Here is a 24,218-nt window from a genome sequence, read left to right on the forward strand (position 1 = left end):
TGGAAGTGAAAGTAGAAGGCACCCTGTCTTCCCCCTGACTTCTCAGGAGAGTGGAGAAACCGGAACGAGTCCTGCTTACATTTTTATGTTTCTTCTTCGATTCCAACTTACACGAAGACAATGACTGGCCTCGAAAATGGGAACCGGTCCGTGTCCTTTACTTCGAGCAGCACTATTGTTATGTGATTTTTGGCAATCCTCAGTGACATACACTTGGCTTTTTGGTCCTCAATAGTCTTTGTATTTATCAGGGCACATGCCACACACGACAGAGTGATAGCATGACCCAAGGACCCAGAGGCACACTTTGTGGGGCTATGTCACGGATTCTTGCTTGCAACAATCCCTACAAGGTTTATAGCCTGTGGTTTTAGGAGCCGACATTCCAATGGCATACTGGAAAGGGTTTTGAGTAGAAAAAAGCTAGAGCCAACTGATGAGAAAAAAGGAGTAGCTTGCTCAACATCTGTGCACCAAAGCATAGAACAAAGTGAACTGACATCAGGGCGCCTGGGTGGCACCTATATAGTGTTCCAGTCATCGCTTCCGAGCTGCACGATGACACCTATCGGCACTTAAGGGCTATGCTGAAAATCTTTTGGATCCAGCCTGGCACTTGGGGATATTCTTAAAGCTGAGGAATCTGCAATTAGAAGTATCCTCCAGAAGAGCGAGAGCGAGAGCGAGCGAGCGAGCGTGCGTGCGTGCGTGTGTGTATCCTAGCAAGGTTCTTTTCAATAAGGTAACCCAGGGAAGGGCCTCATTATGAGTGACTTGGAATTCCCTGTAGGGAAGGTGAAACCTAATATCGGCTCCATTAGAATCAATATCACAGTAAACAATATGTCCAGTCCATGTGCTACTGGGAATAAATCCTCCGGATCATACCTCGATGACTTTACTATGGTGGAATGTCAGCAATTATGGATTCTCACGTGCGAATCAGCGTAAACATTAAGGTTTTCACACCACTCATTGCTAAATGCATCAACCTGCGACCATGGGTTTGGTATCTGTGACAGCCTGGGTATCAGTTTTAACAGGTGCAGTATTACCGGTAAATCTAAGTCCTGGGATAATGACTACGAGTCTAGGTACAGGAATCTTAGAGAGGCATCTCAGTACCATAAGCGTTGGCCAAGAATGCAAGTATCTGAAATGGTGGAGGAGAGATGGAGTAATGGATAGTGGCTCCATTATACATGTTGGATAAAAGAATGTTCACTGTTGCCGTATGAGGTACCTGAATAGTGCATCAAATCCCTGGTACTGTAATGGTGAGGGATTATTCAGTGGGGCATGGCAGACGATACTTTGTCCTTTTTTGGTTTTGGAAAGGACAAACTTGCTGGGGTTCAGGTGGGAAGGTAAGAAGAGGGTATTTAAGAAGCAAGCAGCTTTTTAAAGGCAGACACAAAGCTGCTGAGAAAATCTGATTATACCTATAATTCTAGTCACAAATAACACTTTTATTATATTTAGGGGAGTTCTAAATTTTGGAGTTAGCAGTTCTTACCTGCAGTAATTCGAGGTCTGAGGAGTCCTCTTGCCCAGGCACCATTTCTGTCAACATTTCAGACATCACTTTGGTGTTTCCACGAACAACATCCAGCTCACTGCGCAGCCTGGCAAGCTATGGACAAGCAACCAAAAGACAATCATGAACGTTATCTTCAGAGTATGGAAATAGCAAAGGCTTTTCATTCAGCATATTACCATTTTAAGTTAAACACAATTATAGCTTGTATCTTTTTGTGAGATTTTCTCATTATGATTCATTAACTGGGAAGTCATAATACTGAGAATGTAAGATTGAAAATTTGATCAAAGACTTTACAATGCAATACAGTGTATGCTTTATGCCCTATAGACTCTCTGTTTATGTACCTTGGGAGCTAAAAGATCGGTAGTTCCTGGATGAAAAAAGTTAATGACACCATACCACAAAATATCCTTTATTCTTTCAGTTGTATTTGTCATGAATTCAACTCATGAGCAATTACTCTGCTACTACCGGACCTCTGGTGATGTAACCCAGCTTATGCAGAGTTTTCTAGGGCACTTAGTCACTCTGTCATTCCTTCCAATTCATTGTTGTTCACAGTATATACGTTTGAGCCCGAGTTTTCTGTAAGAAAACACTGTCACAAGGTACAGCAGTCCAATTTGTTGAATGGAAGCAACCCATAGCTATAGCTTTCAGAACACAGTAGGTTATGGGAGATGTTAAAGTCCAGGACTAGAAACATTGCGTTCTCATGTGATGGAGCAATCCTGCCCTCTTAAGAAGGGTTTCCCTTTTGTTCCTTGGTCTTGTCCAAGTATGCACAAAAAATTCACTTTAGTATTTTTACTTCAAGGGCATTTTTCAGAGCCTACCACACTAAATGAGAGAATATGCTTCATATTTGATAATACATCAAAATCCTCAGAAACACTCAATTCACTCCAGTAGTGTAGTGATGGGGTGAAATTATTTAGTAAAGCTTAAAAATAAACTTGGTCCAAACAATTAGAAACGCTGGCCACTTGAGAGGGTAATGTGTTTTCTTTGCATGTGCCACAGTGGATTTTTATTATGAAAACTCATCCGTCTACTGCCTCATGGCTAGGTTAGGTTTATACAAATACCTTTACGTACCAAAATAATGTAAAACATTTTTTTGACAAAATTATCCTGGAAGCTTATAAACTCCTCTTGTTAAAGGATTGCTTTCTTTTGCTGGCTTCCTGGGAGTAAGTACATATTTTACCAGCTTACTAGAAGGAAGTGTAATAAAGAGGACCTTGGCACAGTAAGCCATATGAAAAGGTCATTAATCTACAGTGCTGATGGAGAATTTGCAAGCATTTTCTAATTTTCTAATCCATTATAAAGGGTTTTCTGAAAAGTTAAAAAGAAAAAAACAGCCACAGGCTTCTCAGCCTCTTCAATGACATCAAAGAGACTGACATAGCAGCTGGATTTCCATTCACCCTTTTTCATTTAAGGACGCCAAGTTTACCATGAAACCCTTATTGTGGACTGCACAACAATGAGGAATGGCAGGAGCATTAGGAAGTGGAAAGGCTGTGGCAGGCAGGAGGCAGAATCAATGAGCTTCACACTAACTCTCAACAAGACTTAGCGTCTAGTAGCAGTGGGTGGCTCAACCTTGATCAATTCAGGACCACCTTGTGTGAAGTAAAATAAACACAGTCACCACCCATGTAGTACTTCCTAACCAATGCAAACTCGCTTAATGGACTTCCTGGAACAGATCTGAAAAAAAGCATCACAGCTAAAGCAGGCAAATGATAAAAGGGGGTCACCTGGATAGATACAGGTAGAGAGGCAAGGTCATTTTCGAAGCGTTTGTGGAAGTTTTCCAAGCAGATGTTGGAAATAACCAAATGAACGGTTTCATGTCTCATTAGTTTACAGTCCCTTCTTTACACCCCAGGGGAATAATTTCTTAAGAAAGCTTTACGCTGGCCATGAGGAGACTGCAAAATTCTTTAACAACAAATACAGATCAACGTTTTCTTTGTCTTATTTTAAAAAGACGCATTTGCAATATAAAAACAAAATCCTATATTTCAAGATACAATTCACAAAAAGATAATTTAACAACTCGTTTTCAGAATTTTCGAAAACAAAACTTTGTAAAGGGCCATATCTCGTTATAAAATTAACTAAATAGCTTGAAAGCTAAATTAGCACTATAAATCCAGATAGACATCCGAATTAGGGAAAAGCAGGGCTTCATCCTTGCAGAGTATACGTTTAGGAAATGTGGATTCTATATTTTTCCTTACCCTGACCTAGTAGATGATACAGAAATAAAATGTTTAATTTCATTGATTGGCCTTCAAAAATAAAATGCACTACTGGGAGGAGGTGCCATTACCAACTCCAATTGCCATTCAGAGGAATACACCTTCCTGCATAGTCAAGACTTAAATCGACTGATTACCCACAATTATTACAACAAATAATTCTGTACTCCAAGCCTTGATGAGAGCATTTAATTTTTATATTGCTTTTCTTTTTATCAGTGCAGACCTAGAGCATGTGGAATGATTAACATAGCAGGAGGATGCATAGCCACAATGTCTGGATATAGAGACAGTAGGGTTGTGGGATTCCTATAGCATGACGCCCAGGAAATATTGTTTGGGGTCAAGGACGAGACGTTTTCATGGTTATTTTGTCCTTGGGACAGTTGGCCTAATCCAGTCCAGCACAAACCCTTTGGCTGCCAGGTTACACTACCACATTATGGATCAGGGAAGGGTATTGTCTGCAGTTAAGGTAATATTTGTGTCCATATTTTGGCAAAAGCAAAAATATTTTTGGTCACAAAAACCCCACATTGCCACATTAGTTCCTGTCACTGAGCAAAACTACTTTGCATGCCAATATGCTCCTCGTGAAACAGCAGAATACTTTCACTCACAGTGAAGCCACCTGGTAGACAGAAGGATAGAATTTTAATAAAAACAAAACGCCAGTCCTAAATAGGGGCCCAATTCTTAAGGAAAGTCCACAAACGTGCACCAAAGGTCTATGTCCTTGCATTAGTGCAGATTTATAGCTTTCATGAATTCAAAGGCATATACAGAAGTAGGTCAGGAAATCATACTCCAAGAAAATATTTGTGAACAGCATTTTAGCACCGGCAAATAATTTATGGGTAGATTTACTTATGTGAAAATCTGTTGCGCGGTAGTAAGTTCACTTTCCCGCCAGCTACGTTTTTGTCCAACCCTGGAAGTTGTTTTACTTCTGCCCGTCAGGAGTACATTCCTAACCTCTCTATATATGAGAAAATATTAGAGACAAGCTGATGAAACTCATAAAACATGCAAGTTACTAGGTTTGCACAGACTCAAAAGGGAATTCTGACCAAATGGGAAGAATTGCTTACCCCTACCTCCAGCCCCAGTGTATAGTTCAGTGGAAAGGTGACAAAATAAAGGAATTGCTAGTATTCAAATCTTACTATGGTATGAGCTCTGGCATAATCAGAAAGGCTATTATCAGAGCTCTTATATAATGAGATTGCTCCCTTAATTTATCGCTGCACTACATGGCACCAAACGGACAGGTGGATTTTGTTACAGGCCAAGTAGTCATATGAAGCAACCTACCCCATGGTCAAGTAGATAGTTTATTAAATTCCACACCCCTGCAGACAGGCAGGTACTCTTATAAAGAGAATTCACTACAGTCAATACGTATATACAAACAGAGAAGAATAGGGTGAGACGAGCAAGGAAAGGGATAACGCTTATGATGGAAGAAAACTGTGAAGAGGTGGGTTTTGAGACCTTTCCTGAATTTGACGCTAAAGGAACACATCTGAGGGTAAAGGGAGATCGATCATTGGACTGTCGCCATCGATATGAAGAGAAAGTCCTGTTGAGTTAGTACATGCATTCTTTGCAAACCTTTTCAGGGATGTGCTCCTTGCACTGCATTTGCTTCCAGGCCCTCTGAGTTCAGAGGCAACATAGTCAGTATTACTTCAGTGGAGTGCCTTATGGATCATACAATAATCACATTGCAAACCCCAATGAGCAATCACTATAATAAAAATGAACCCTTAGTAAGCCTATAATGTGATATCATTTAACTGACATTTTAGCACATCTTGCTTTAATTGTTTCATAATTAATGTATTGGAAAAGTGCACAGAAATAAAAATTTTAAGTAAAAAAAAAAAACTTTATTGTGTCAATTAATAGCTCACGGTTACATGAAATACCATGTTATAAAATAAATATGTTAAAAGTAGGTGGTGCAAATACTTTTTAGGACCAGAGAAGGCGGAATGCTTTGGACCCTGAGTAGGCGGTTTTGACTACCCTATTCCACTGGGGTGTCGAGTCTTTTCGTGGTAGCATTCAGGATTTTTGTAAAATTGCCAAACCGGGTAAAGATCCTTTGATTAGTTAGGGCTTAGACAACAGTTCAAGAACATTGGCCTCAGTTAAGTGTGGCATGCTTTTAAAAATGCTGAATAGCAGCATACTAGGTGAAGCATAGTTTTAATGGGATTTAATTGGCAATCCCAGTCCTTCCTTTTTAGGTCGCGCATGCGCAGTTCTAGGAGAGGGCCTCTTGGAATCACTCCAGACTTTCGGTAAACTCGTGCGTCTGGCTTTTTATTTTCCACGCATTTTATTGGTCTTTGCGTGTGGCTTTAAAAAATGAAAGCACACAATTGGCCAAAGGCGGGAGCATGTCCCACCTCTTCTTAAAATGTTCACTCCCATGGCCTTTTGCTCTCGGGAGCGAGCAGCGGCGCGCAGGCGGGGAGCTGCATTCCGCATTCCTCATTCCTCCGGGGTCACGCGCTTTCACTTTTGCTTGTTTTTAATGACATATATGATCTTTTCTGCCCTGCTTGTGTTTCTTGCTGAGTGTTTGGTCAGTGATTTATGCTCAGGTCATTGCTGGGGGTGTTCTGTGTGTTCTATTCATTGTTGTGTGCTCTCGGTTAATTGGCACAGTGTTTAGTGTTCTGTTTATTGCTGTATTCGTGGCTGGCTCTGTTTTCTTTGCTTGCTGCTCTGTTGCGTGATGGGTGTTCTATTCGCTCTGCGTGTCCTGCTCAGTGCTGGGTTCACTGATCATTGCTGGGTGCGGTGAAAAAGCTGCCTTTTCTCTTTGGTTCTTAGTTGGTTGCCAAAGCTGCTGTATTCAAGGCTGAGTGTTATGTTCGATGCTGGTTGTTGCTCTGTCTGGGACTGAATGCTCTGCTTTAATGTGTGCTCTCTTAAGTGCTGGGTGTTCTGCCCAGTGTTAGCTGCTCTGTTAATTGTGTTGTATTCAAAGCTGGATACGGCGCTCATTGCTGTATCTTCTGTTTATTTCAGGCTGCTCAGTTCAGTGTTTGCTGCTCTGTTTGCTGTTTGGTGTTCTTTCATTGCTGGGATCTCAGTTCAGTGCTGGTGCTCTGTTTAGTGCTAGGTTTGTTTTTCAGTCCTGTGACATCTGTTGAGTGCTGGGTTCTGATCCTCACTGGGTGCTCTTGTAATGTCTGGGTCACTTCACAGTACTCGGGTTAGTGGCTGCGCGCCCCTGTGTGGCGGCACTCAGTGCTTGGGTGACTAGCCCGATCATTTTGTGGTGCTTGGTCTAGTTGCTGCGCCCCTGTGTGGTGGCACTCACTGTGATTGGGTGATTAGCCCGATCATTTCCTAGTGCTTGGTTTAGTTGCTGCGCCTCTGTGCAGCAGCACTCAGTGCTTGGGTGATTAACCTGGTAATTTCATAGTGCTCTCTTTAATGATTGCTACCCTGTGCTGCGGCACTCAGTGCTTGAGTGATTAGCCTTATCACTGCACTGTGCTCGCTTTAGTGGCTACTCCCCTGTGCGGCGGCACTCAGTGCTTGCGTGATTAGCCCAATCATTGCTCGGTTTAGTGGGTGCTCCCCTGTGCGGCGGCACTCAGTGCTCGCCTTCAGTGCTTCCCTCGTGCCTCACTTTTGTTCACAGGAAGCAGGCAGGGTGTGTGTGTTTTGGGAGGAGGGATACCAGCCCAGGAATCCGAGAGTAGCAGGCGGCCGCTGCTCACTTGTGCGGGCACGGGTCCTTCCCTCCGCTGACTGACAGCTCAGGCTTGGCTGCAGGCCCGGGACTCGTGCAGCTCCTTGAGACCGTGAAGAGGCGCAGGGGACAGCGAGCAGGGGGGACACGCTACAGGGCACTCTGCCCCGGGAAGACACGCTGCATGCATCAAGTCTGTTTCTAGAGGGCACGCCACCTTACAGCCTCTCCCAGAGGACATGTTTCCTGAAACACAGCCTGTGCAGGGCACGCTTTAGTTGCATGGGATTTTTATTAGGACAGTGTTTGTTCTCTGAGCAAAGACTACAACAAGCATCGGCATATCCAATAGGTCTCTCCTTTTGGACCTTTTAAGTGTTTAGCCATGTAACAGTTGATGTTGTTGCACCAAGGATATTGTGCTGCATAACTAAATACTTATAAGGTCCCAAAAGCGAGACCTATTGGCTATGCCAATGCTTGTTAATATATATGTTGCCTCTACGGCAGCCTTATCCAGCACTAAGGCAGATTGCTTTATATTAAAAGGTAGAACATGCACTTTTACATGTTCCAGAAGAAAAAAAAAAAAGATTTTGTTTGAACTGTGATAAAGATAGTAGCCCCACTAGCCAGTACAGAGTTACAGGCTAACATCTCAGCCCTGCTAACTTCTAAATGGGACTACTAAAAGTGGTAACATAAGTTATCAATAGAGTCAGTGCATTTAATACAATGTAATGTCTAAATCAAATATAATGTCACTGGTGGGCAAAATGCAACTTTAGAGGATTCCAGTGCCCGGTTACAGTTGCACATAAAGACTGGCTTCACAGGCAGCCTCATGCCCTTCTGGAGAGACGTGTGAATGACTCCCAGGAAAGGACACAATAGGGGCCTGCAGTTGCAAGAGGTCTTACCTCTCCCTGGCGGGAAGCCACACAGGTGTTAGCCTAAAAGGTGCTTCAAAGGAAAACCTGCCTTTGAAAGACAAATGGGAAACACTAGGGAGGGGGGGCTGCTGTATTGTTTAGGCAGACACCGGGAACAGAGAGGGTAAATCAGTTGTCAAAACAGGTTTTGCAGGGGCGTGTAAGCCCCACCTTTGGGTTGGGCTAGAGAACTCTACACGCCGAGTGAGGAGTTCTGCAATCTTGAGAGTGGGCAGAATAGAGACGTCTGGGATAGCTAGATGCCACATTTCACAGGAAGTAGTCATAAGCAAGAAGGGAACCTGGTAGCACATTGGCTAGTGACTGGGACCTCTCCTGAGGGCATTTTACGGGCATAAAAAGGGCTTCCCTGCCACCCACAACTCAGATCTCGCATGGACTGGAGAAGAGGACCGACGTGGAATGCCACCTGCTGAGCCTGGTGGCTAGCAAAGGAGAAGGAACTGTGCCTGCAGAGTACTGCTTATGAAGAAGTCTACTCCTGAGCCCAGCTGAAGCAAGAGACTACAAAGGTAAATTGGCTGACCGCTTGACTGCAGCACAAGGCCACAATAGCTGAAGAACCCTGCTGAGACGAGTTTGAAACCTAGATCACAGCAAAAGGGACCATGACACACCTTCAAAGCTGCCCCAGAGTCTGCTAAACCCTGTAGAATTGTCGAAGTGCAGCTAGGTCACCCAGAAATCAAGTTTTCGTCAAAGGAAGAAAAACGCCGAAGTTGCTGTACCGGACGAATGGAAGTCCAGTGGAGACTAGACTTCTGCCAAACTCGAAAGGACTTCTAGGGACATCGACCCCCTTTGGTCAGGATAGCTTCACCAAACCTGTGGACCAAGGAGTAGCCAGAGAAAGACGCCCATCGACCACAGCATCTTCAGCATTCTTAAGCATCTTCAGCATCCTATATCTCTTGCATCACGACCACACCACAGAAGGCAATGGCAAGGAGCCACTGACGCTGCAGCTGAACTGAAGACTATTTTTCTTTTTGAGGTAACGGTTTCTGAGGATCTTGCTGGTCCCCATGACTGGCTCCCTACTGGAGTTGGTTGTCTAAAGTAACCCAAAGCGATGGCATTGATACTTACTAAAGGTTTTTCTGAAAACGTTTTTAAGTGTCAAATTCGTTGAATTCGCCAATTCCTGTTCATAGTTAAGTAAAAGTGTTGACTTACTATATATCTCTGAAACCCTCCAGTGGATCTTTTTTGTTTTGGGGCCTAGCAATATATAATTATCTAGTCTATTTTGATAAAGTGGTTTCCGATTTCTTTGGAGTTTCGTGTATTACTTCTTCAATTGTTTTGGAGCTGTTTAAATACTTTACATGTGTTCCTTTGTGTAAGCCTGAATGCTCGGTGCCATAGCAACTCAGGGTTGAGCTAAGCCATCCACAAAAGAAACCTACAGGTCCTAAATGGGATGGTAAGTGTATTACACAGTGAGGTATCAAAAATACACCACATAATACACCCCATTTCCTCACATTGGTGCCTGGCGGTGGGATCCAGACCTTGAATTTAGCAGTACCAATCAGTTGGTGAAGCTTGAGACCACTGAGAATCCACCTAAGGTGACATCTGCAAAGTGATCATTGTGTTTTCCAACTAGTTGACGAGCCCCATCTTTTTGAGAGTCACTGTTTTCAAAGAGTTTCTGAACTTTTTAAAAGTTTTACAAATTTGTGACAAAGTTCCAGTAAGTTTTCAAAAGTTTCAAAACGTTTCATACATTTTCTGAAAAGTTTAGGGAAATCACTTTAAGCACGGAAAACATGGATCTTGGCTTGACCAACCTGTCCAACACACACCGACGCAGAGAGACAGGCCATTTTACTGATAACTAAGTCTGGTTATCTCTGCTCCTATGATTCCAAGATTTATGAAAGTTGAATCAGTGGATTAAATTTCATTAGTATGAGTGCCCACACCACTGACCATTTGGGACCAAAACCAAGAGAGTATAGATCCTCATATACCATAACATGCCATTCAAAAATCTATCCAACCATTGTATATATCTAGGCTGTTTTTCAGTTCTAGTGTAAACACACCCTGGTGGGTGGGTAGTGTGACACCATGGGAGCACCCCCAAAAAAATGTATGTTCTGATTAATTTTGAAAAAATGACTATGCATGGATGTGCTGATCATTAAGCAAACCCACAAAGTTTTGGAACAAATACATCCACAGCCCCCAAGTCTCCAAATGACCGTTGGCAGCCTCTGACCCAGCCAATACTCATGCTGCTCTCATGAAGGGAGAAGAGTCAAGATTGGTGCAGGAGTCGCGAGGAAGGGGTTGGGACTGGAACTGAACAGTGAGCTCCCATGGAGGCAAAGTCACATGTGTGCTGGACAGGGTGGTGAGTTTGCCTGTTGCCTGCTTGATCATTTATTTCTATTTGCATATATAGCTCCCAGTGTGCTGGCTTGGCTTACTATGTAAGGATTCGGAACTTCAAGTCATTGGGCTGAAAGAGAGCAGCTGTAGAGTCTAAGCCTCTAAACTGATGCACAGCGCTCTCCAGTGAAAACGACTCTGCGTCATACCTACTGTGTCTCGCTTCTAGACATGTGTAACTCGGGTGAACTTCATGAAGGCTGAAACAAATGCGTTACCAACAGCAAGACCAGAACCTCGTTTATACCATCTGAAACCCTGCTCACCTCTCAGGGGGGCTGGGATCAATGGAGGTCAGAAAATAGATGTCACACTGTTTCACCTCTTTGAAAGTGACACTAAACAGCTCATTCTAGAACGTTCTATCTGCCGACAAACCCATGACTAACTCTGTCCCATCCCCTACTGCTTGGGAGAAGATCGACTCTACCCCAACCCCCAAAACAGATGTCACCAGCTTCGACCCAGCCCTTGCTGCTTTTCAGATGACCAACTCTATCCCAGTCATCTCTGCTAGAAGCCATGATTTGAAAGGATTTCTATTTTCAGTTTGTTTATCACAAGGTTGCCAATTCACTCACAGATGGCAAGCATGCATGTTTCCTTCTAATAAAACAGACTGCTGATTTACAGCCTTTTGGGTTCTTTCCAACTTACTTCGTTGAACTGAAAGCTTGATGCCTGCCCGAGCACAAGCGTCTAAAAGCCTCCAGCAGTCATACAGCCTAGCTGTCATTCTAAGCCTTCCATTATTTTGTTTCATTTGGGCACAGTAGCAAATACAGCCTACTGAAGTACTAATGTCTTTACAGTAGTGCTTTTTGGTCCTAAGTGTGCACATCTACTGTCCTAAAGGGCAAAAGCATGAACTGGCTGTCAAAACATTTTCTTCATAGCTGTGGGAAGCAGAAATGAAAACGAGTCCACTGACGTGTAAATAACAAATGCAGCACAGTTCAACTATACACAGGTGTGTATGTGTCTGAAACTAATGTGATTGCCTGCATTTATGACAGAATGTGCGTGTAAGCGAGAGGAAAGCGTTGCAGATTTATTATGAATGTATTTGAGCAGTGTGTGCCTCTGTGTGTGAAGTTGTGAATGTGTGAAGTTGAGTATGCTTGATAGCGATAAAGTATGTTTATGTGCGGCTTTACTCCCGGCTATCCCTTGACAGACCTTGTGCTCTCAGCATCTTTACCCCTCCTTGTGAGTCCAGCAATAAAAGTATGTGCTTCTGGGCATGTGCCCATCTGCATTAAATTTGGATGCATGTATATGCGTATGGCACGCCTGCTTGTGTACCTTTGCTTTTGACAAATCTATTTATGCCCCAACATTCCAGCTATTATTTCTATATCTGCTCCCGTCTGAGTTTAAGAGACAGATTGAAAATTGGCGTACAAATGGCTCTAATTGTCTCTGTCTCAGTGACTAAATACGTGTGCACACTTAGCTAATATTTTGCTAATATTGTTCAACGAACACATGGTGAAGTTCTCAATGGGTATGTAGAAAGTGTCTCGCAAAGTGCGGTTTGTGAAGTACGTTACGGCTTCAATGTTTTCTTTCGTCAGTTATTCTCCAATCTGGGTTAATATTTTGCATTGCTCTTTGGTGCGGGTGAATCTAATTCATGGCGGTTAGGGAGGGTTTGCATTTCTGATTGTTTCACCTCGCGATCTTCTGCCAACTTCCCCATTAAAACGTGTCCAAGTGAATGGCCAGTCACCTTAAGATAGACACTTTTCACTCTAGCCGGATATACTTCTACATGCCACAGTTTGAGGCCGTCTATGGAAAAGTCATGCCAGAGGAACTTCTCTTTAAGACACATTCCCTACGCACCCCCCTCCCCCAACAGACTCTCACTCCTAATTGTTCAGTACTCTTTAATCCAACACCAATTCAGAGCGAGCCTTTAGTCGGGTGTCTTCTAGCTCGTGGTGGTGGATGGACGTAGTTAAAAAATCGGGTATAGAGTTGGTAAGGACTGGGGTAGAGGCGGGATAAGGAGGGGCATCTTGAAAGCAAAATGCCCGCTAGTGTTGGCAGCTGTGGTACCTGCCTTACTTGTCTAGGCCTAAGATACAAGGCAATGATCTGTCTGGGTCTTCATGACAGATCTTAAGCTAACCCTTATTTCCAAAAAAGTCGACAAGTGATTACTTTAACAAAGTCACCTCCTATGGTATTTGAAAGGCCCTGGAATTATGTGTTTGTGCATTTGCCACATAATCCATAAATTACAGATATTAACAGAAATTAATTTGTTTCTAGCTCACACGGTTTAAAAGTTACTGAAAACGCAGCAACATATTGCCGTGCAGTGGAAGGAACTTTGCAAAGATTGACTGGTCACCTTTCTGTTGCTTGTTGCTATGTTTAGTTGTTAAACTGGTACTAATGAGGTGTAACCAAAGCTCAGCCAATGTTAACAAATGTAAAAATGACAAATAATGAAGTAATGCTATCCCAAAATTCTGCTTTAACATTTACATTTTTTGCCTCATAATTTGGTTCTCCCCTCTGCATAATTCCAGTGGCTCTGGGTATTCACCATCTGCAGATTCTTGCTTTCAGCCAGGTATTCGAAAAAACGGAGAAAATCATATTTTTAAAATATTCTTGATTGAATTTAAATCTAGTATTTTCCAGGAATATAGGCAAGATAACCAGTCAACCGTTTAAGTGAAAGTATTATCAATCTGTTTTAATATGTTATGTGCAGTTTTTAATATCGATAATCATTTTAGCGGACATTTTTCTTTTTAATATTTGTTTTTAAATGACTTATCGGTCACGAACACAAACTTTCTTTGACTGAAATTAAATACTGACTAACTGAATAACTAACAGTATAACTGATAAACAAGTAAATAAGCAAGTGAGTGAATGAATTGGAGAGTATATGAGTGATTGAGTGACCAAGCAAGGGAGTGAGTGAATTGGGGCTTCCATTGACAGGATCACGTCAATCATTAGTTATACAAAAACGTAAGTAAGTGCCAAATCCAGTAAGAGGGCACAAGAAACCAGTTGAGCGTGTGAGTGGGCCAATATCGGAGGTAAACATTGAGTGAATGCAAACAAGGGGCTACAGCAAAAGCACAAACGATGAGTTATTAGACTCATTTGCCCACTCTCTTCAAAATGTTTCCAGGTGTGGGGGGGACCCTTATAGCGGTTGAGCTACGCTGTCTCGCCAAATGTCTCTCATCCCAAACATTTATGCCTCACCACTTTCAAATGTCACCACCCGCCACTGCCAGAGAGTGATAGCAGGCAGTTGCACAGTTCAAGGTGAATGGGATCCCAACCACTGAGCTCCAGGACAGAGCTACCAGTTACACCATAATGGTGGACAGGTTAGTCTCCCCAGCCCAGTACCTGCCAGGAGAGGTAGTAAGGGTAAAGTCAGCCCCAGGGCAAGTCATTAACTGCCCAGTTGCCTTAGTAACCCTAGAAATGTGTGATATCCTTAGCTGGCCTTGGGTGGTAGTCAGTCCTGACCTCGCCCTAGATAGCCTTCTAGACAGACAATGACCTAGATATAAATTTCGAACCAGGAGTGGCGGATGCCCAGGGCACTGCTAGTTCCAAGGATTCTGGAGGTCCTGTCCTTAAGGTTAGGAGACATAGACCCCAGAAAAGAGGTAAAGGTAAGAAGGAGAGACCGCCCTTAAGTGGGGACCCAGGGAGCCGGGGCAACCTACCTAAGTAGGGGAGGACTCCCACAATGACACTTGTGGGGCCTCTCCTGACCCTAAATAAGTTCTGGAGTGTCAGGCAACTGATCAGATTTAGGGTGTTTCCCCTGAACTGACAGAAGGAGGAGGAGTGGAAGGAGGGTGCCTGGACTCTGAGGTGGTAGCACCCCACTCTGAAAAGCTGGAGAGCCGCAGGAGCTCACAGTAGAACCTTAGTACAGTACAGAACACCAGTGTGTTCCTCTCTTTCCATGTGGTGAATGCTGGTGTTCTGTGCTACACTAAGAAAGTTCCATTTATGGTTGGAACTCTTGGGAAAGAAGCCCCATGCAAACATGTTTACTTGGTATTTAAGTCTGGACTATTGGATGTAGTTTTGAGAGAAGAACTGTGAAATACCTCTCACTAGATCTGTTAATGTTCTAAAGATAGCAATTTCATTGAATACAAGCCCGGATCAAGCCCTGGTGAAGCAACCGGACTAAACACATGTTGTCTAGGAATGTTTGGAGAAGAACGATATGCAAGAATAAAAGAAGATTCTGGTTAAAAGATACTGTATGTTCTTCAGTATGCATGTAAGGATAACAGACTACAATTGAGAGGTTTCCTGGTTTTGGAGGGCATTGGGGTGGCTGCTTGCCCCTTGAGTTTGCACCTTTTCAGGACCAATAGAAATAGTTGTACAATTTTGGCAGAGTTTTCGTTGATGTTATCCCTGCCACCCATTTCCTGTTCCTATCATTTTGTGTTGCAACATGGGAGTCTTAGTCTCTGGCATTAAATAATCCTAACTACTCTGCATCAAGCACCAACCAGAGTAAACACCATCAGTTTATCGAAGTACTCCATTAAGACATTTATGCTCAAGTGATCACCTCATCTATGACGAAAATACGAAAATAAGTACAGTCACCAAGTAACTCTCTTATCCACGATTTCAGTAGTATCTCAAAATTCACCCACTTCAAGAAATGCCTCACAACACATTGTTCAAGAATGTCTTTCTCTACTAGATTACGCTGCTTCTCCAATCTTTCATCTGTCAGACTTAGGGATTCCTCGCTATCCCACTTGCCAGGCAGAATTATATTGAGTCGACATTGCTTAGAAAAGAAAAAGGGGCAAAATCAATAGTACTGCAATGTATTCAAGAATAAGGAGCCATCTGTTATGTATAACGGTCTCTTTATTTACTGCGAATCCTAATTAAAAAGTTACTTCGCCTGTGTAAGAAAGTGGCTCTGTATATACTGTTCCCAAATAGGAACAGTGTGCACAGAGTCCACAGTCCCCAGAGGTTTGGCAGAGACTAAAGTTAGATATAACTTTACTCTCTAAAGTGGTGGTTTGGTCGAGCAGTAAGGCAGTATCAGAGGACAGTGTAAAGCATTTGTTGCACACACTCAGTCAGCAAATGATCTCACACACAAGAACTGAACTCTAGGCCAATGGTTTTGTACAAAAATATATGGTTATTTTCTTTTAGAACCAACAATAGATTTCAAAATATACTTTCTCTGAATGAGAGGCTTTAGATAAATACTTTCAATATGCAATAGGCTTTTTAATGCAATAGACACAGTTGTTGCAATAGGCAACACAATTTCAAACACAATAATAAATTGAGCTCAATGGGAATTTCTAGTTAAATGCAATTAGTTACTTTAAGGATTACTTTTCTAACCACAGGACTGGATCCTGGATTCAGTCCTGGGACATTTCCTGTAAACAGTTGAGTAAAAGCGTTTTGGTTACAGTAGTGATTTTTAAGCAATATTTTGGTATTTTAAAAGTTGACACTTCGAAACTTTTTCTCATAGAATCACCATTGTTATCCTATGGGAGGAATTTCACTTAGCAGGTAAGTGGGGTTATTGTTACTTTTTCTAACTCCGTGTTGGATCCTGAATCCAGCACTGGTGCATCACCTATAAACAGTTGAAAGAATATGTTTTGGTTATACAGGCAATTTTTAACGAATATTTGTAAGTTTGCAAAATCGACACTTAGAAACTTTTTCAGCAAAAACCAGGCAATGTTATCCTATGGAAGGAAATTCAAATTGTAGGTAAAGTATGTTCTCGTTACTTTTGTAATCCAGTGCTGGGCTCCTAGGTTCAGCACTGGGACATCTATCTAAAACAGGTAAGTAATTACGTTTTCACAGTTGGTGCGATTTTTAAAGACTATTTGTAGTTTGCAAAAATCGACAGAAGGAATTTCACGGAAAAACAGTCAATGGTTTCCTATGGAAGAAAATTTGGTTAGCGGTAAGTATGGTTGTAATTACTTTTCAGGGTCAGTGCTGGGCACCAAGATCCAGCACGGGGATCTCTCCTGATAGCAGGTGAATATTTTCGTTACTCGGTTGATTTTAGGTGAATATTTGAAAGTTTAAAAACTCCACACTTAGAAGAATTTCCAAGTGAAACCAGTCAATGTTACCCTATGGAAGAAAAGAGAGTTATCGGCTTTTGGGTAAGTACTCGACTGGCAGAGTTAAGGTTCTGGGCATCGACTCAGGGGTCTCCCAGGGTCAGGTCAGTACTGTTGTTACACCCTCAGTGGCACAGGGGCAGCGGGGTGCAGAGTGAGTTAGGCCCAATGTTATCCTATGGGAGGCAGGGGGCCCTTGGTTTGTGGCTGCTGGCTGCTGGCTAGCAGGCCACGCGGCTGTGGGAGCTGGGCTCCTGGTCACTTGCTCAGGGCAAATGGGGAAGTAGAGTAGAGATTGCACTGCCAGAGGCACTCGGGCGGCTGGGTGCAGGGTGCTTTTGAGCCGTCGGGCGCTCAATGGAGAAGCTCAAAAACGAACAAAGGCTGCAAGCTCGGGGAAGAAGATTCTTCAGGTGTGACCACCACTTCGAGAGGAAAGTTGGGTAGTTGGAGGATAGGTAGGCACCCAGGAGCTGGGCACAGGGGGCCGCAGGGGGCTGGGTGCAGGGGTGCCTTTTGGCGTCGGGAAATCTTACCCTCTGCTGGTCGCGGTTGGAGGGGTCCCTGGTTCTGAGGCTGCAGGCGTCGTCAGGAGCGTCGAGGTGGGTCCTTGGGTGCTGGATTCGGGGTCACAGTCACCAGGGGGACGTCCTCGGGGTCTTTGTCCACTCCAGCACAGGCCAGGCTTGGCGGGTGCAGAGTGTGCAGGGTTCGCGGTTCCTGGCTGATGCAAGGGGTCAGTTACTTGCTTTGAGCAGTACCACTGCTCGTGGCAGTCCCAGTTGCTTAGAGTCACAAGGTAGCCAGGTCCTTCGGGGTTTGTGAGGTTGCTGGCCACTGGAGAGGACTGGGTTTAGCAGGAGCAGGTTCGAGGGCCGACAGGCCAGTAGGGCTGGGGCCAAAGCAGTTGGTGTCTTCCTCTTGTGAGCAGCTGAACGGCAGGTCTTCTTGTCTCTTGATCTTCTTTGCTGTTTCAGAATCTGGATCTAAGGAAGGAAGGTTCAGGGTGCCCCTAAATACTAAATTTAGGGGCGTTACAGGTAGGTAAACGGCAGGGACCACTGGGTCCCTGCCCTGGGGTGGGTACACCCCCTATCCTGCCACTCTCCTGTGGGAAGGGGGCAGTAGCCTAGTCCTGATTGGGCAGGGCTTCCCATCTTCAAGATGGCGAGAGCCCGGAGATGTGCTTCACCTAGCCTCCCCCACCTGAGGGGTGGGGTTGGCAGAGGCTGGCACACCCCCTGTCCTTCCTTGGGGTTTCCGGCCAGTCTTCTAGCCAGAGTGGGGGTCAGAACCGGTAGGGGCCAGTTGTTGAGTACAGCAAGTGGCCTGGAGAAGCTCACAAAGGCGGCATGCCTTTGAAGCTTCCCCTGCCCATCCTGGGGGAGGAGACCTAGCACCCCGCCCAGGATGTGCATTGTTGCAGGCCCAGGAGAGCGGATGGCTCTCTACCCAGGGGTCCAGCAACATGTCTACTGTGTGGCAGCCTAGGCAGCCCCTCAGACAAGACGTGGATTGTAGGTTAGGTTCAGGGGGCATCTCTAAGATGCCCTCTGTCGTGCATTGTACATTAAATCCCACACTGGCATCAGTGTGGGTTACTGTGCTGAGAAGTTTGATACCAAACTTCTCAGTCTTCAGTGTTGTCATCATGGTGCTGTGAAGTTCGTGTTGACGATCTCCCAGCACCATATACTCTTAAATGGCAGCACTGCACTTACAGTGTCCAGGAATGAACCTGGGTACTGTAGGGGCACAGGGCTCATGCACCTGTACCCACACCACTGACATAGGGCACCCAGCTAGAGGGGTGGCTGATGTATGCCAGGGCAGTGTGTGTTGTGGGCATGGCACACAGGGATGTGTGCCATGTCGACTCTCTGTTTTGTTCTGTACCCAGACACTCAGCCTGCAAGGGCAGTGTGTGTGTGTCAGGGTACAGGGCCTCTAAGGGTGGCACAATAAGTGCCGCAGCCCTTAGGGGCCTTCCCTGGTCACAAGGCCCTGGGTACCTAGTGTACCATTTACCAGGGGCTGACATGTGGCCAGAGTTTGCCAATTTGGGTTTAGGTTTCAGCACAGTTTTAGGGAAGGAACATAGGCCCTGGGTACCTGATTGGCAGGAGCCCAGGGCACACTCAGTCAAAGTACATTCAGCAAAAAGTGGGGGCATACCATGCAAGAAAGATGGCACTTTCTTACAGCCTGTAACAATATATATGGTGATACATAATGTTCCCAAATATTCCTCTCCTTATGTAAACTCCTTTCAGGCTTCAGATTGGTCCAGATGTATTTTTCCCCACAATGGCCCTCCAGCACGGCTAGGTGGTGCGACACAGCTCCAGGATCAACTCCACCTGTAGAATTGACATCACTGAAGTATATTAGATGTCGACCAGCATGCTGGTATAAGTTCCTAATATTCCCTTCTTTCAATATAGAGGTGTTTGTAGAAGGACCAAGAGAGCCACAAAAGTGACAAATTGAGAACACAACAGGTCTGCATACCATAGGCTCTTAATCACAGCATTTGCACATCGGGGAACAGACAGTGTGGTGAGGTATCTGTGGGCAGATTAAGTATCCCCCAGAAGGAAAATGTTACATACCCAGTAAGCATCTGTTTGTAGCATGTAGTGATGTAAATTCAAATGCTCTGCATTCTCCTGCCACCTATTGTTGGGCCCAGATGTCTGTAAACTGTCCTTCTTTAAACAAATTATTTTGAGTCCCGTGATGCACAGTGACTCATCCGTCAGTGCGCAATGTGTGTCGGCACTGACTCCATGTAGAAAGTTTTTTGCACAGAGGGTGAGAATAAGCATGGAATGGATGGTGAACGTAGGATGGTGCATCTTGTGTATTAAGAAAGTAAGTTAAGTAATAAAAGAATACATCTGCAAGTAGAGCTACACACTGAGGAATGATGGTGGGTGCATGCGAATATGTACAGCATTACACGCTACAAATGAATAAGTTACTTAACTTCGGTAATGATATATCTCTAAGAGACATATTAGTTATAGATTAATTACCTTAGAAAAGATACCTTAGAATTACTCCCAGGCGTCAGACTGGATATAGAGAATTTTTCTTCAGCAGTACCCCTGCGCGTCGGTAGGTGGCGTTAGTCAACTCCGCGTTCGTGGTTAGCGTTGTGATCACCGGAATGACGCCGTGGTATCTACTTGGCCGCCACGACTACTCGATGTCAGTTCTTTACACGACATTCCACGCCAGAAGCGCAGAGCCATGTAAGACACTGACCACTGGTGCACAAAACTAGGGCCCTGAGAGGGAGTCCCTTAGTCTAGAAGTCAGTTTACAGAACGGGGATGATGGATGGGGCGGTAAAGAATCTATAACTGATATATGTCTCTTACAGATATATCATTACAGAAGGTAACTAACTTTTTCATCTGAAAGAGACTATTAGTTATAGATTCATTACCTTAGAATAGATACCCCAGCAATACGGAGGTGGGTCTGCGAACCAAGTCCACACAAGAAAGCCCCGGAGAACTGAACGGCTAAAGAAGCCATCTCTCCGGACTACACTATCAAGGCAGTAATGCTTAGTGAACGTGTGCAGTGATGCCCACGTGGCTGCCTGGCAGATGTCACTGAGGGGGACTCCACGTCCCAAGGCAGTAGTGGTTGCCGTCGCCCTGGTGGAATGGGCGCGCAGTCCTACCGGAGGCTCCTTTTTTGCCAAAGAATAGCAAATTTCAATGCAAATGACGACCCATCGAGAGATTGTCTATTTTTGCACAGCCCGACGTTTATTGGTGCTCACATAGCCAACAAAGAGTTGATTGTCCACCCGGAATTGTTTTCTGCGATTCAAAACAAATGATAACGCACGTTTTTGATCTAGAGGGAGGAGTCTCTCCCATTTCTTTGAAGGATGCGGGGGCGGGAAGAAGGTGGGCCAAGTGAAGGTCTGTCCTATGTGAAAAGAGGTAACAACTTTGGGAAGAAAAGAAGGTTAGTGCGGAGGACAACGTTGTCCGGATGGACAGCAAGGAATGGAGGTTTAGAAGACAGAGCCTGAAGCCCACTCGCCCTGCGAGCAGAGGTGATGGCAACCAGAAAGGCAGTGTTTAAAGTCAAGATTCTGAGAGGACAATTACGTAGTTGTTGGAAAGGAGCACACATAAGATAAGTAAAGAGAAGATTCAAGTCCCACTGGGGCATTATGAAAAGAATAGAAGGAAAAAGAGGAGTAATGCCCTTAAGAAATCTATTTACAATAGGGGACTTGAAAAGAGAAGGCTGAGCAGGAAGATAAAGAAAGGTCGAAATGGCCGAAAGATAGCCTTTAAGAGTGCCCAGAGCAGAGCCCTGCTGGGCCAAAGAAAGAATGAAGAGGAGGACCTCTGAAAGAGGAGCAGAGAGGGGATCCACAGCCTTTGCTGTGCACCATGCCTCAAATTTGTTCCATCTACAGGAGTATACTGTTTTGGTGGAGGGACGCCTGGCTGCCAAGATAATGTTACAGACTTCTGGGGGAGGGTCAAAAGCTGTCAACTGTCGTCACTCAATCTCCACGCAAGGAGGTGGAGGCTGGACAGGTTCGGGTGGAGGACCGTCCCCTGCTGCTGCGACAGAAGATCCTCCAGAAGAGGCAGTCTGATCGGAGGATTGCGCGTTCTCTTCGGTGGCGAACAGATCTAACCAAGGCTCTCCGCGCTGCTGAGAGACCTTCCACCACCTCCGAGTGAACATGCCATTCATGATTCATCATGCGCCGGCGGCTGGGTTTGTCCGCCCGGGCGTTCAGGGAAACCTGCCAGGTGTTGAACCACCAGAGACATGCCCTGATGTTTCGTCCACTTCCACAGGAGAAAGCCTCCTGACATAGGGTCCACAACCCCACCAGTGCCCCCTCTGCATCAGCCTCCAAGCCTTCCATGTCCGACCTTTCGGGGCCACCAGTTGAAAGTGGGTGGCAGGATTCGCCACCACCTCCCCCACTGGCGCAACATCACGTCTGACAGGTGCAGATAGTCCGAAGGGCCTACTCCCTCCCCTTCGAGATTACCCCTTCCTCAGGGACGTCAACCGTTTCCTCCGGAAGGAGAAGTTCAAAATGTTGACATTGGCTTAGGTCTTGTCTGCCCTCGACTCTGGAGACTGGATGGTAGCGGTGGACTTACAAAACGCTTATTTTCACATCTCTGTCCTGCTGGCCCACAGGCGTTACCTACGGTTCACAGTAGGCCACAAGCATTTTCAGTTTACCGTGCTCCCCTTTGGCATTACCAGCACCCCTCGGGTGTTCACGAAAGTTATGGCGGTGGTCGTAACTCATCTGCACAGATCAGGGGTTCCAGTCTTCCCCTTTCTCAACGACTGGCTGTTGAAGGCGAGTTCGCCCTAGGCTTTCGTCTCCCACCTCCAGACTACGGTGGACCTCCTGCACTCGCTGGGGTTCACTATCAACATGCTGAAGTCTCACTAGATTCCTTCTCAGAAGCTCCTTTTCATCAGAGCAGTTCTGGATACAGAGCAGTTTCGGGCCTACCCTCCTGAGCAGCGAGTCCAGGATATTCGGGCTATGATACAGATGTTTCAGCCTCTATCCCGGATTTCGGTGAGAATGACCCTGAGGCTGCTGGGTCTCATGGCCTACTGCATCATGCTGGTGGACCATGCCAGGTGGCATATGCGGACTTTGCAGTGGGACCTGAAGATCCACTGGGTGCAGCATCAGAGGAATCTTTCAGATTGCGTCCACTGCACTGCACACCAATTGCAGGATTGGGTCAGCGGCAGATCCCTCTCTTTTCCCCAACCAGAGTTCACAGTGGTGCCTGATGCGTCACTCCTAGGGTGGGGCGGCCACATGGGGGAGGCGGAGATCAGATGCCTCTGGTCTCCGGCGGAGTCCAGGTTCCACATCAACCTTCTAGAGCTCCGGGCGATTCGTCTCGCACTGAAGACATTCGTTCCTTCTGTCAAATGAAGAGTAGTGCAGGTGTTCACGGGCAACACCACCTCCATGTGGTACTGCAACAAACAGGGCGGGGTGGGGTCGTGGCTTTGGAAGTAGCTGGAACATCAGGGCATGTCCCTGGGGGTTCAACACCTGGCAGGTTCTCTGAACGGCAGGGCAGACGAACTCAGCAGCCGGTGAATGATGGATCACGAATGGCGTCTTCACTCGGAAGGTGGTGCAAGGTCTCTTTCAGCAGTGGGGAGAGCCTTGTTAGATCTGTTTGCCACCGAAGCAAACGCGCAATGTCAGCAGGTCTGCGCGTTGGAATTTCCAAGGCGGCACTCGCTTGGCAACGCTTTTCGTTGCAAGTGGAATTGCGGTCTTCTATACACCTTTCCGCTTCGGATTGGGCACGAAGAGTCTGGTATCCCGAGCTCTTGAACATGGCTATCGATCCTCCGATCAGACTGCCTCTTCGGGAGGATCTTCTGTCGCAGCAGCAGGGGACGGTCCTCCACCCGAACCTGTCCATCCTCCACCTCCTTGCATGGAGATTGAGCGGCGACAGTTGACAGCTTTTGACCTTCCTCCAGAAGCCTCTAATGTTATCTTAGCAGCCAGGCGTCCCTCCACCAAAATAGTATACGCCTGTAGATGGAACAAATCTGTGGCATGGTGCACAGCAAAGGCTGTGGATCCCCTCTCTGCTTCTCTTTCAGAGGTTCTGCTCTTCGTTCTTTATTTGGCCCAGCAGCGCTCTGCTCTGGGCACTCTTAAAGGCCATCTTTCTGACATTTCGGCCTTTCTTCGTCTTCCTGATCCGCCTTCTCTTTTCAAGTCCCCTATTGTAAGGCAAATGCTACTTACCAGTATGCATCTGTTCTTAGCATGTAGAGCTGCAGATCTACACACTGTGCATAGATCGCCATCTGGTGTTGGGCCCGGATGCTGCAGTTGTTTTTCTCTTGGAAAGTCTTTGGAAGTCACGAGGTATGTGACTCCTCCTTTGGATCGTATTGCGCATGGGCTTCGGCTCCATCTTCAGATTGTTTTTCGCCAGCATGGAAATGATGGAGCGTAGTAATAAACAGTGAAGATGCCCATGTATGTTGTATCTAAATAAGATATACTGGAACAGATAAAGGTAGCCGGGGAGGTGGGTGGACGTGTGTAGATCTGCAGCTCTACATGCCAAGAACAGATGCATACTGGTAAGTAGCATTTGCCGTTCG

At 45.4% G+C, this 24,218-nt stretch overlaps 1 protein-coding gene across 10 annotated transcripts in view; it reads right to left on the reverse strand.

The window, feature by feature from the left end:
* TOM1L2 (target of myb1 like 2 membrane trafficking protein) overlaps positions 1-24,218 on the reverse strand; it is a 429,404-nt gene that overhangs the window by 165,548 nt on the left and 239,638 nt on the right. For all 10 annotated transcript variants that reach the window (XM_085628956.1, XM_085628954.1, XM_085628953.1 and 7 more), the window contains exon 7: positions 1,517-1,633. In XM_085628956.1, coding sequence (XP_085485082.1) covers positions 1,517-1,633 — 117 coding nt within the window. The remainder of the gene's footprint in view (positions 1-1,516; positions 1,634-24,218) is intronic.

This window comes from Triturus cristatus, chromosome 10 (genome assembly GCF_964204655.1).
Source record: "Triturus cristatus chromosome 10, aTriCri1.1, whole genome shotgun sequence".
Taxonomy (NCBI): Eukaryota; Metazoa; Chordata; class Amphibia; order Caudata; family Salamandridae; genus Triturus; species Triturus cristatus.